Source organism: Leptosomus discolor, chromosome 7 (genome assembly GCF_034619465.1).
Source record: "Leptosomus discolor isolate bLepDis1 chromosome 7, bLepDis1.hap2, whole genome shotgun sequence".
Lineage (NCBI taxonomy): Eukaryota > Metazoa > Chordata > Aves > Leptosomiformes > Leptosomidae > Leptosomus > Leptosomus discolor.
This window is the reverse complement of record NC_141397.1, coordinates 21,611,801-21,625,027: the sequence shown is the minus strand read 5'-3', so window position 1 is coordinate 21,625,027 and position 13,227 is coordinate 21,611,801. Positions and strand designations below refer to the sequence as shown.

At 38.8% G+C, this 13,227-nt stretch overlaps 1 protein-coding gene across 1 annotated transcript in view; it reads right to left on the bottom strand.

Moving 5' to 3' along the window:
• DNAJC13 (DnaJ heat shock protein family (Hsp40) member C13) overlaps window positions 1-13,227 on the bottom strand; it is a 50,542-nt gene that overhangs the window by 35,750 nt on the left and 1,565 nt on the right. The window contains exons 2-16 of the mRNA XM_086468720.1: window positions 10,299-10,374; window positions 9,661-9,810; window positions 9,269-9,310; window positions 7,940-8,140; window positions 6,622-6,828; window positions 6,429-6,524; window positions 6,189-6,280; window positions 5,211-5,377; window positions 5,030-5,109; window positions 4,781-4,950; window positions 3,819-3,918; window positions 3,464-3,571; window positions 2,770-2,925; window positions 1,979-2,035; window positions 573-694 (exon numbers count right to left, since the gene is read on the bottom strand). Coding sequence (XP_086324846.1) covers window positions 573-694; window positions 1,979-2,035; window positions 2,770-2,925; window positions 3,464-3,571; window positions 3,819-3,918; window positions 4,781-4,950; window positions 5,030-5,109; window positions 5,211-5,377; window positions 6,189-6,280; window positions 6,429-6,524; window positions 6,622-6,828; window positions 7,940-8,140; window positions 9,269-9,310; window positions 9,661-9,810; window positions 10,299-10,374 — 1,824 coding nt within the window. The remainder of the gene's footprint in view (window positions 1-572; window positions 695-1,978; window positions 2,036-2,769; window positions 2,926-3,463; window positions 3,572-3,818; window positions 3,919-4,780; window positions 4,951-5,029; window positions 5,110-5,210; window positions 5,378-6,188; window positions 6,281-6,428; window positions 6,525-6,621; window positions 6,829-7,939; window positions 8,141-9,268; window positions 9,311-9,660; window positions 9,811-10,298; window positions 10,375-13,227) is intronic.

Genomic DNA, 13,227 nt, shown 5'->3' with positions numbered 1-13,227 from the left:
TGCTTAGCAGCTCTTTAAGCACTTCAGGAACATGCAGCTAGAACTTCTGTAGTCTGTATTTGTATGAAAATAATTGAATTATCACTCATCCTCCCCAGCACACCCTCAGGCCCAGTCTCAGACCTCACAAGTTCTACTGACTGCTGAATTCAGGGAATGATTTCTGTGTAAGAAGACTTCTCTCAGATGGGATGCGTGACCTTAACTGCATGCAAGATGTCTGAGGTGTGCACACCAGGATTTTTACAGTTGTATTATACAAGTTGAACCTTTTTACAAGTTCCAGACATACTACTTGCCTTTCCTTTCCCTGAATGTTTTCAGAAAAAATAAAAATCAAAACTTTAATAAGTAACCAAACCAAGACCCACTTTAGCAAAAAAAATAAGCAAAAGGTCTACCAAGTGGCTGCAGTCTCAGCTGATGCTTGCTCTACTTAAACATACCGTCTGCTGAAGAAGATATTCTCCTAAAGAACTGCAAGCTCTCTTCCCTGACCTCCCAATGTTTATAATGTTAGCTAGGCCATTATGTAAAACTTTTAAACATCATATCAAGTGAGACTGACATACCTATTTGTAAGCATCCTCTGATCTGTGCTTATTGTAAACATAGCAGTGTGCAAGTGACGAGGTAAGGCACCTTCACTGAGGGCAAGATCTTGCATTTTGGTAGCAATCTCTTTGTCTCCTTCCTTTGGAAACAGGGCAAGATGATTACTAAAGAAAGAATCTTAGTTAAGCTGCTTTTATCTTAGTCTACAGTTCCAAGGCCTTCTTGACCATCAATTACATCAACTAATCCAGAAGCCAGAAGCTATAGTATGATGGGCTTTAAGTGCAAATTCTCAACAGCAACTTAAAGTTGTAGTAAAGCCACAGACCAGACAATCGGTAGTTATAGCTATGACGACAGTAACTGGATAGGGTAAGATGCATGTCTCCCATCATCAATCAAGAGGTTGGTAGTACATTTACAAGTACCATTTCCACACTGCAGTCGCAAATTAGGGTTAAACAGAGAATGACAGTCCCAATTTCTTATTGCTTGACTTTGGTCAACAGTAACCATCTAAGAATAACTGGTGTTGCTCAGTTTAGACAGCCACATGGATAAGACTATCACTTAGACAAGATACATTAGTTGCAATAAGTAATGAATAAAAAGTTTTTGCTGCATTTATACTTGCCCATCTCCCACTATAGCTCAAGTGACAGGAGTTGTAATAAACAGCATAACAACTTTTAGCTGACATTATCAGGTTTATCAGTGGAAACCTGCAGATTCATAATACCTCTATTTCAAGTGTTCATTCACTTCCATTCCAAGAAAGTACTAGATGCATAAGCCATTGTGATACAGTGAGGCACTAACTTAAGCCCTGAATTTCAACACAGGAAGTGTCGAGAGTCAGTTAGCAAGGTCACCCTGCAACAACCATGAGCAGCTCTTGAGAAGTATGGACTTGGCCCATACATCATGTGGTATGGAAACTAAAAAAGCCAACTCATCCTTTGTTGAAGCAGAAAGAGCAACAACAGAGGCTGACATCACTAGTCTGCCCTGGGACACTACTGCCTGCTAATCCCAGTTCCATTCCATCTGGCAGTCCATCCCAGGACATACGGCCTCTCCTCCTTGACAGACCCTCTTTAACATGCAGGAGAAGTCTGGTGGCTCTGAGGTATGTGACTGAGCTACAGACAACATTAACAGCCAAATCTTGACTGCAGTATGAAAACATGCAAGGCACTACCTAACGTCCCAACTCACATGCCTTCCAAACCCCCAAGTGTACAATAAAGCAAGTTGCTCTATTAAAGCACTCACAATTAAGCCGGTGTTCTGTTCCTCACCTTCCCTCCCTCCCCCCCAACAGAAACCAATACAACAAACTTCTATTGGTAAGCAACTGCACTGCCAAAACAGACAATACCTATTTAGTATACTACTCCAGGTAACACTGATAAAATCTCACCTCTATTATTGCCTTCATTACCAAACCTGCTCCTTTCACAATTGCCATGGAAGGGTGCTAAAACAAAACATTGACAAAATTACCCAAATGCAAAATTTGAAGATTAGATCATCTGTGATTCAGTTTGCTTAACTCATCCACGTGGCTGTTCTACCTCCAGTTCTGGGCAAAAGTTTTGTGAAAGTCAGCCCCAGGAAGAGTTCCTACCCTATACCTTTAACCGACAGTTTCTCATGCAACTCTCAGATGCCCTTCTTGGCATTGAACAGCAGTATATCCCACAGGAGCTGGAATAATGCTGGGGAAACTCTGACACAAGCTGACACTAACCAAGAAGAGCATAGTGTTTTTACAGAAGGGAAGCACTGACATTTTAGCTAAAAACCCTAGAATTCTTATAGGTTTACTACTGAAGAGCATGTTACTCCTGTAACTCTTAACTCTCACTTACTAGGAGAGAAACAAAAAGGTGGCAGATCCTCCAAAGAGAGGAAGATCTGGACATCTACTGAATCTAGCTTAATATTTAACTGGCATTTTAAAGTGCTTCTAGAAAACAGGTCTTTGGCATTCTATTCTACAATGACTTGGCATATCATTCGCTATAGAATAACCACCTCAATCTGATATCTGAAGGTAAAGCAATAGGTCAATAAAAAACTCAAAGCAGAAAAGGTTTAGGAATATTAACCATATGAACAGCAGACAAATGTGTCTTTCAGAAGAAAAAAATTCGCGTTCACCGGCTACCCAAGGCCCCTAGTAATAATATAAGAAGTACAAAATATTACCTGAAAGAGCTTGAATAGTGTTCTTCCATTAGATGCCACCATTTCCAACAACATGTCAAACTGCTGCCCCTCGGTAGTTTCACTATATGGAGCACATAGGGCAAATGTCAGGAAGTCCAGAAGTGAACTAATTACTAGGGCACCTGTCCCGTGATCCTGAAATTAGGAAGACAGGTATGTAATGCAGATACAGCATTTCTCCCCTGCCCAAGAGTATTCATGCAAGTTATTTTCAGTTCTCATGAAGCTGAATGTGCTCTTCCTGTCATACCATGAAACAGTCTGCAAACAAAAATTTCAAGTTTAAAATACGCCATTACTCTGAGTATGGTAATATTCTGGTGAAGTATTGGCTCCTAGAACATATCAGAGACTCATGGCCTCGTATACTGGTGTGCTACAAATTACTTTTTCTAGTTTTAATCCCATAGGTACCAGTTTATACTATTCTTTTAGTTAAAAGGAATAGCCAGTTGTGTGACACTCAAGTTGTGCAGCACAGACAGCTACATTCTAACGTGTCAAGATCCAAACCTATTTAGGACAGGCTCCAGTGCCAGACATGGCTGTATTTTCTGCACTTCAATTGCAGGTACAAATACATTCAAAGATATATCCAAGTACAACAGAAGTGTTTTCATAGCAGTTAGGAAAGGCACTTAAAGAAGCTATCTGTTTTCAAAATTTGACTTACCACATGGGAATTGAATTTCTCTAGCAGATTTTCTAGAAACTTCTTTGAAGAAAGAAGGGAAGCTTTGTTCAACTGCTCCTGCCTCAAGTCATAGTCATCATGCATGGGCTACAAAAAAAAAAGTATTCATTATGCAGTCACATTTCAACCCTCAGTTCTTAACAGCTATAGTCCAAAAGCCACACTCTGAACCCATAAAAAGCACATCCTACTTCAAGTTCAGCAGGAAATCACTGTACAAGTTCTTTCATGTTTGAGCATACCACAAGTTGAAGGGCAGTCCCTATTTCTACATCTTCCAGTAGATGGAAGTTCACACATTCCAAAGTGAAAGAATCTGCAATTTAATACTTACACACATAAGAGCACAAAGCATGTCAATAGAGGCATGGGTTACTCCATCGTTGTTCCTTTTGAGGGCTTTCACAACCTTCACTCCTAATCGTTCTCGAAATCTTTTGAAAGGAAAGCAAAACCACCAAGATGAGAGAGGAAACAGAAATCTCACTTTTAAGATAAAAGTCCATTTAGGGGCCTAAAGCATCCTGCTCCCATCGCACTTGGCAAGCCAGTACCTTAATGGCTACATAAATTTGAGATTCCCTGGTAGGAAAACATTAATATTGACTTCACTTAACAAAATGCCCAGAGCACATTCACCAAAACAGAGACCTATTTCTGTAGTTACAGGACAGTGACAGTACAGGACACTATTCACAGAGAAACAGAACTTTATAAAGGTCTTGGACTAAGCACATGTGTTACTCTTCACATCATTCAGTTGCCTCATAGTCCAGAGTCAGAAATATTCCAAATAATTTTTCATTTCCAGATGAACATCAGGTAGTGTTTCTGCTTCCTTATGTTACCCAATTAAGATACAAACTCCAAGCAGCCTGTACTTACTGTAGGAGTACAACTCAACTTCCTAACATCAAGTTTTATCTTGTGTTGAACTGAAGATAGCAATAGCATCAATATACTTTAAGAATGAAGAACTGTCTACTTGAAGGAAGATAAAGGTGCATTTTAGAAGTTTTTCCACCAGGAAAAACATTAAATCATAATTGACTCAAGGCAGAGAGTATTTAGTGAAGGAAGAATCAGCTTTACATACCAATGATCATTTGGAATTCTCAATTTACATTAAAGCCTGATGACAGCCTCGTACTACTGGAAGCAATCGTGTACAGTCTTCCAGTCTGTTTCAGAAGTGAGGCTTAACTCCAATTCTCAGTTTTAAAGATCAGACATCACCAAAAGCTCAATGACCGTTTTCACCTACTACTTCCAAGCTTGCGGAGACTTCTCACTTACTTTGGAAGCTGAGTAAAGGCAAGGAAGCCCGCTTTTGAAGCCACTAGTCTTCTTACTGCTTGGAATTGGCTTTCAAGCTCTGCATTAGATGCTGCAATATCTCCCTCTTGTGAGAGCAATGCTGTTATGGCATTATTAATTAGTTTCTCCTTGTTTTCTGAAAACAGACCCTAGTTAAGAAATAACAATTATTACTATCTTTATGCATTAACAACATCTTAAGAGGACGGGCAGAGGATTTAGTCTTACATCTTGCGTAACTGCATGTAGTACCCCACTGTAGGAAATGTTAGCATTGAACCTGAACACAGCATCTGCGAAGTTGCCATCTAGAAGAAGACATAACAAAAAAGTGAAGTGCACAGTACCTGACTAAGTATCTGGACGATTTAAAGAGCACTATAAAACCACGTAATAAGCATTAGCTTACTTGGAGGAGCAGCCAAAAACCTCAGATGAAGGCTCTCTACTTCTTCATCTACAGGCATACTGAGTAATCCCCAGCGCTGGCCTTTGTGTGTGGAGGTCATTTTCACACAGACATCTCTATTACCAGAAGCTCTCACTCCATCCAACAAGCTAGCCAGGAGAGAATCTCTGGGTTGGAAGAAATGCATATGAATACAATTTAGATCAGAAAAGTGATGCCAAAGAACCAAGTTGTAAGAAAAATAGGCAAAAAAACCCCACAAACAAGCACAGAATGAAAGTCAGCAATACTTGGAGTCTCTTATTAACACTAGTGCTAACAGCTACTCATCTGGAAGAAGTTACTAACTTTCAAGTGTTCTTTTATTCACTGTAAGAACAGAGTTGTCCTACACCCAAGTATAGCCAGCTGCAGCTTTTCACTAAAGGGATCAACTCTAGATTATCTGTTAATGAGTTACACATGTTCCCAGCCAATTCATCCCTGTGCTTTCCGTAAAACCTCACTTAGCAGGATTAGACTGCATTATGACTGCAAGCCCACTCAGGGACTATTCTGTTGGTTGCTTTAAATAGAATCAACTAAGACCATCCCAAGCAGACAGCTCAAAAGGTTTACAGCCTTCACATTTCCATATCACTTAAAACATGCTTTCTTTCCTTGTCTCAGACACACTGCTTAACCAAATACAACATACTCAGAAGAACATTGCTTTGGAGAAACAGGCTGTACTTAACTGTCCAACTCCCATACATGCTCATCAGAAAACTTGTAGATAGATTTGCTTAAAGTTGGTATGAAGGTAAAGGGGAGAAATTTAGATCTGTAACAAATCTCGATTTGTAAGTGGCAGACCACTAGAATAGCAAGGCTTTGAGCTAACACTTCCAAGGGTCAGAGTTTATGGAAACTGAGAAACAAGAAGCACTACAATGGCAAATTCCATTTGAATTTATAACCCACAGGAGCTCCAGTTACCTTTCTGTTGACGAGTATTTCCGAATTTGCCCTTTGATAAATTCAATGGTAAAGAGCTGGGGGTTTTCACAGTCACATATTATTGCAAATACCTAAAAATAAGAGATAAGGATCACATTCATGAAGCACTGTTATTTATCTACTCTACAAATTAAGGTCATCTTATGTATACTATCAAATTCCTACTATTATCTTTTAGAGCGTCCGCTTGAAGTGGTACTGAGAAATGTTGCCTCTTACCTCGCCTAAAGGTTTCAAAGTTGCAATATTATAGGTAGCTGGATCCCGCTCAACTAAGCAAGCTTCTGTAAGAGCTAGTACTCTTTTTACAGGTTCCTTAAAAAAAAAAAAAAACAACAACAAAAAGGCATGTTAGGAAAGAGAATTCTTAGCACTTAAGAGGAACCAAGTAAGTTCAGTTTGACACCCTTACCAAGTGTCTAGGTGTTATTTTTTGAACAACAAACTCTGCTAAAGACGTTACAGATTCATCATTGCTGTATTTTCCAAAGCGAAGATTCAAGTATTGCTCAAATTCTAGGGATTCTTTCCTTATCCGCAGAGAGATACCTATGAAGTTGCCAGCATGCTCTATTGCACTTTTGATAATCTCCTCCCTCTGCTCAGAGGCAAACAGGTGCTGCAAGTTTTGACAAGAAAAACAGGTGAAAAATATGGCATACCTCAAGAAATCACAGTTCCACTAACAATCCTCCACTATAGTCCTAACAGCAGAGAATCTTCCCAGCAGCTGGTTTTGCCTTTGCCAAGTGCATTGTATAAAGAGAAGGGGTATTTATTACACAAGAGATCCACTATTAAGTTTACATTTGCCTTTCAAAAAAAAAGTATATATATAGCAGCTATTCCTAAATAATAACCTGATACACACTAGCAAGCCATTAAAGTAAAGGTCTGCATAACCTCCCTGTCCACCCTTGGCAACAGATCCTGACAGCCTGGCAGGAGTGAGGAGCCAGAGAACCACAGTGGTAGCCCCAGCTGCTATCTGTAAGGACAGCTATCCAGCCTTGCTGGGCAAGGTTAGGGCAGCTCCAGGGGATCAACTGCGTATTGCTAGTTTTATGGCAGAGAAAAGCATGCTGCAGTACAAAAGATGTGGAAACCCTGATCTAGAGAATAGAGTCCTGTTTTGTTAGTAGTGACTCAGGCAGGTATATTTACATTGATCACCATGAATTAATTCCTAAAGATGCATTTCAACTGCTTGCAGTATAGTACACAGAAATCCTTTCAAGATTTTAAAATCAACATTACATAGCAGTATTTCCCAAACACAGCTGCTGAGGATTAGATCACAGGTCTAAAAAGGAAGCATCACCACTGATCAATCCATTTCTGAATACAATCCTTCCATCGGTTAGGTACATTAGTAACATTGCCTGTCACTTCTGTAACTTTGAGAAATATCTGGAAACTCCATGTCCACATCGCATTTGTATTCACTTTCCAAATATAAATAACCAGGTATTTCATGCTCTGTAGTTTTTAAACGTGCAATAAGCAAAAAAAAAAAAAAAAAAACCACCCCCACACATTGCTCTCAAATGTTTTAACTAATTCCCTGTAGAAAAAAGGTTTGAAAACCTGTCTGCAAGCCTTGAGGCTCTACAGCTGAGTCCCAAAGATGCATATACTTGTATCCTCAAATTATGTTGATGCTTCATTATTAAATACGTACACATAACCATCCTAAGCACCATACCAAGATGTTTTGGTTCAGTACTCACCAATCTACTAAATCCTCCATAGAGGACACAGAAGCCTCCCTGATAGCCAGCAATATCAACAAAACCTTCAATGTTTCTGTAGTCATAAGAGCACAGGACTTTATTTGTTGCAGGATCAATTTGGTCAATACCTCCAGGAGTCACTTCCAGAATCACAGGTTTCCTCGTATCACTCCAGTGATGCTTATAGCAGTTATACCTCTGCAGAGAGAGCTACTTTTAGACATCTACACACACACTCCTTTACTACGCAGCAATAGCTCTCTTCCAAGCTAGTAAGCAGTGTGGGTGTGAAGTTCAAAAAATTATATCATTTAACATAGATAAGAGCATTAAGTGAAGAACACTATGAATCAAAGGAAAATAGCTACCGACTGAGAAGGAAGTCACAGCTTAAACAACGCATTTTGAAGACAGAACAGTAATCCCAAAACAACCACTCCAAAACAGCCAGTAAGTTTCTCTTGCTGTAGAAGGTGGTCTACTCACAGACCATGCGCACTGTGGTTAGACAAGGAAATAGCTATTGCACCAAATGCTGTTATTCAGCTAATCAAAGTAAATTAAGGTAAACTTATCACTACAGTGCAAATTTTTCATCTCCTGCAGTCATATCCCATTACAAATACAGACTTACTGAAATCAGAAGTTAGAGGTCAGTTCTAACCTACAGTAAAGCAAAGGGGACCCCCATATTCCAGCAGTGTTACTATGCTCATCACTGAAGATTTATTCTATGCAATGCTTTAAGTTACTTTAAGTGCTGTCTTCTGTGACCAGAAGACATAAAACCAAATACAAAGTCCAGCTCTGTATACTGCTTTGCTTATTACTGTATTACCAAGATTCATTCAATGGCAACCTTGTCTTTAATCTGACCTACAGAAATCCTCCTAGGAAACAATATTCCCACATCAAGTGTTTGGGATGTTATCCAGAAAACTATCTAAAGTTAGAAAGTAACATGCTGGAAGTAGTAAACACTGAATAATGAATCAAAGCTTATGTTTTTCTTCTTCCTTCTCTCCAAATAGGAATGTTACATGACAAAGCCCTTTATTTCAGCAGTAACATTCAGAGTCTATAAGTGTACGCCCATACGGCTCAGTCCAAGTGAAGAGAGCTCAAATATTCTACTGTTGGAAAAGGTTCCCATTGCTTTTGAACAAACTCTTAATTGTCTCAAAGTAAGACTTCAGATCCAAATTTACAAAAGCTATTTTAGGTACTGCATATGGCACAAACATAACATACACGAACAAAGTAGAAGTTTAAGTCTTTATATCAATTAATCAAACTGCACATGCTCCAGACAAGTCAGACACTTACCCGTCCTGTGATTTTTCCCTCTGAGAAGTCTGTCCTGAATCTCTGTTTTTAAAAAAGTTAACAATGAACGAAGGCAAATATGATAGCAAATCTATCCAGAAAGTTTATGTTTAAGCTGACCCTGTTTTAAGGGACTCAAACTAAGCCTCATTGAAAGCTCACATTTCACTGCAGTTTAATATATTCAGTATTTGTAGCTTTATTCACTATTTAAGAATCATGCATTAGTTGCTGCAGCTGACACCAGATCAAGTTCATTAACATAACAGTTCAAAAGACAACTTGCTTTCCTACCTTTTATGTAAGGAAGGAAAGCATAGTAATCATCACCTTTTGTGGCAGCTGACTAAGCACATACTGCTTCCTTGAAGAAAAAAATACAAAAATCTTACCAGTGCTTCTGTAAGGAGTTCCGTTCTGTGCTCTGTGGAAAATTTAAGAGTTTCGGACTTTTTTCCACTCCCTTTGCGAAAAGTGAGACTAAATTCTGTTCCTTGTCCTTTTCCAACAGGAGAAATACTACAGATATCTCCATAAGGCCACTAGACAATTGAAAGTAATTAATTTTACTATTAGCAATTTTAAAGCTACACCACCTCCACTCAAAAACCTTTAGTACCTGTAACAACTAAGCTGTTGTAACGAGACAATAGCTAACAAACTATGTGCCAGCTCTAGCTTAAGCTTCCTATTTAATACTCTGCAATGTAAGCGTCCTGACTTCCTTCACGGACATAGCCTTGCAGTGATCAAACTTATCCCAGTTCACTCGGAACAGCACATCCAAAAGCAAACAACTACTTACTGGCCCATAAAGACAAATTGCCTAAAAGTACAAAAAAACATTGGATATTTGTAGAGTGAGTGAAGGCAATCCCAGTTGTCTGTTATGCATGCCTTTGTAGCAGCTACCATACCTTCTGGGTTTGCTGAGATCTTACCAGACTAGATAGTTTCTGAAAACTGAATGCCACTATTCACTCCAAATCATGAACGTAAGTCAGAAATCAACTTCAAAAGTGATAGTTACCTGATTTGTAACTTCTAGTGTGTTGGGGTTGTATGTGGTGATGGCATGGGTTCCAACTGAAAAGACTCGCTTATACCTAGAATACAGAAGTGTTAGTTTTGCCAGAAGTCACAGAAAAACCCTGCTGAACTGCAAAAGTTATGTTAAGCAGCTATATACAAGTCATTGTCAGGAAATGGATAAGGAGTTTTCTTTGTTGTTAGTTTGCAGTTTACCCTTACAATATGTTAAACTCCTTTGTTTTATATACCCATAAAGGGGACATACAAGTCAAATACTACTAAATGTATTTCCTCATGCATATCTTTTCCTAAGTTATCAGCTAAGTCAGGACCAAAGACTCTTGGAACTTGCACTGGAAGGCACTACCAGACCAGAATAAATTCTAAAAAGTCTACACAGACAGGAAAAAAAGATATTCCTGCAATACTCTAAAGCATCTGTCTGAAGCTGTCTCAAAAACAGTTGTAACATGAACTAATGCAATTTACACACCTGGTTGCAATACTGTAACAAGTCAAACTGTTACTATAGCCAAGCCTAATTTTCTTCACCTTGAGGAAAACCAAGGCAACTAAACTCAGGAAAACTCAGATCACTGAAGCTATAGTTCAATACACAGCAAGTCATTACACATCAATATCACAGATACATTAACTGCCACAGTGCTTAAAGAACAGCTGTAGCAAGGTAGCTGCTTCCATTTCAGGCATACCAGAAACAAGCAGCAGCTAAAGCCAAGAAATTTATACGAGTCAAGTGTGAAACGGAAGTCTTACCACGGTTTCATTTCCTAGACAATCTTTACAGCATACCCCAAAACAACTCTTTATAGACTATTTACATATTTCTCAATCAGAAAGTTTTGCAACATAACTAACCAGAGTAATTATTACAAATCCCTTACTACGCGTACAAACTTCTTATTCTAGGGTACTTCTATCTGGAAACAGTCCTGCCCAGAAAGTCAAGCCAAACCTGAACCAGAGCCAGTTCTAGTAAGTTTTCTCTGACCAAAGAAACAGGATCTGAACATGGATGCCTTTCTCCAACCAAATAAAAATACTTTGGCAAGCTATCCATATTAAAACTGATTCAGTATAGCAATTTAGGTTTCAGTTCTGGTTAAACTGTGGGTTTGCTAGGGAAAGAGCAGGATAGGATCAACCAGATGGCTGACTAACTAATCTGGATGTGTGCCATACTAAACACCGCATCAAGCAGCAGGTTGTTTCTTCCCTCCTTCTTGGCATTCCTGTATTGCAGTCCCTTCTCTCACTTGCCCGGTCTGCAGCACCAGCCATCATTTCTGTACAAGGTCAAACTTTGCACGGGCTTCAGATACATTCAGAGCTGCTCCCTCGTGTTATTTGACCTATCCTCCCTTCTCTTATAATAGCAAGGTCAAGAGTATCTGTCTGACACAGTCAGTCCATCTCACAAACTTCATTCCCTACCATTTTCCATTACTGGCCCAGAGGAGTTTATCTAGGAATTAAAGCAAGTGCTGAATCCTCAAAGCTTAGAAAAATCTGTAATATTGAAGTGATCTGGCACCTTACAAGATGGTTATTCTATTTGAAAAACCTATTTGTTTTTCCATGTAGTTGAATTTTCCTTATTTAAGATGCAGGTCAAGAGAAGTCACAGTAATGAAGCAGAACATTTGAAGGTACTGCAGCTGCTAATAATTCCACTATATTCAGTCTGTCAAAGAATGCTCCAGTTCTTAGATCATAAGAAAATCCTTTGAACAAACCAACTGTTCCCTCTCCTCTTGTTGCACAATTTAGGCAGGTATTCTGTCTTTTATATGATTTACAAATAAGGCTAGTTTATGCTGTTCTAAAGAACTTAAACTCATCACAAGTAATAAAGCACCTTATTAGTTCTTTAAGGTTTTGTTTACTCAACATACAGAGCTTCACAGTGCTTTGTGGCAGAATAAGGATCTGCAATGATCACACTTAATTAAAGACCAGCTTCCAAACATTATAGCCCCTTCCTTTTCTCCCCTTATGCTCAAGCCAGCATTTCAAGATCTAGGAATTATATTTATTATCCAGCATTCTTAATATGTGATGTGACAAGGAACACAAGAGAGAACAGCATGTTTACCAAGTTACCATTTCCTTCACCTCCTCTCCCTAGGGAAATTCAGAAGACCCATCTTGTTGCATGAGCAGAGAAGACTCAGAACTCTTACACATGGCCTAAACATACTCTTGTCCAGAACTTCACCTTTAAATATGTGGAAAGGTATTTATACCTCCAGGCCTTGAAGACTTTACCATTAGTTATCTCTCAAACTACTCTGCAGTACAGTCTAATGCAAGGCTGTTTTAAGAAGAATTCGAAGCAGAAGTCCTCTTCCCAGTAAAAAGACTATTGCCTATTCACTAGTTTCTTCAAAGCACTGTAGAAATCAGAACTTACACTTTTTTTAATCAGGATGAACCTGGTAGACAAATTTTATGCCCCATTCAAAAGAAAGACAGTATTCATTAATTTTACAGAACTACAGATTGACACTGGAGCACCATCATCTGTACTACTAGAAAATGCTTTAACTGTCACACACACAGCCCATCTTCAGCAAAGTGACAAATCATATGAATAGTCAAAGTGATTCAGGCTCATTTACCACTACATATTAAGTCACTGCTTTTTTATTTTATGTTATCCATAGATTCTACTGAGAATTTAACTATCAACTGAGTAGCCTTAAGTATTCAAATATAAGCCTACTAAAAGTCAAATAAGCTTCTGTTGCAACCCAAGAGACAACTACTTACTAAATAGTCCTTTCCCCTTCATTATGTAAAGTGACACTGAGTTTTCAAACTAACCCTCCGTTTTAGACTTTAGACTGAAGTTCTGTAAGACTTCACAGTTTATCAGAACACTACCACCAAAGTTCAAGACCATA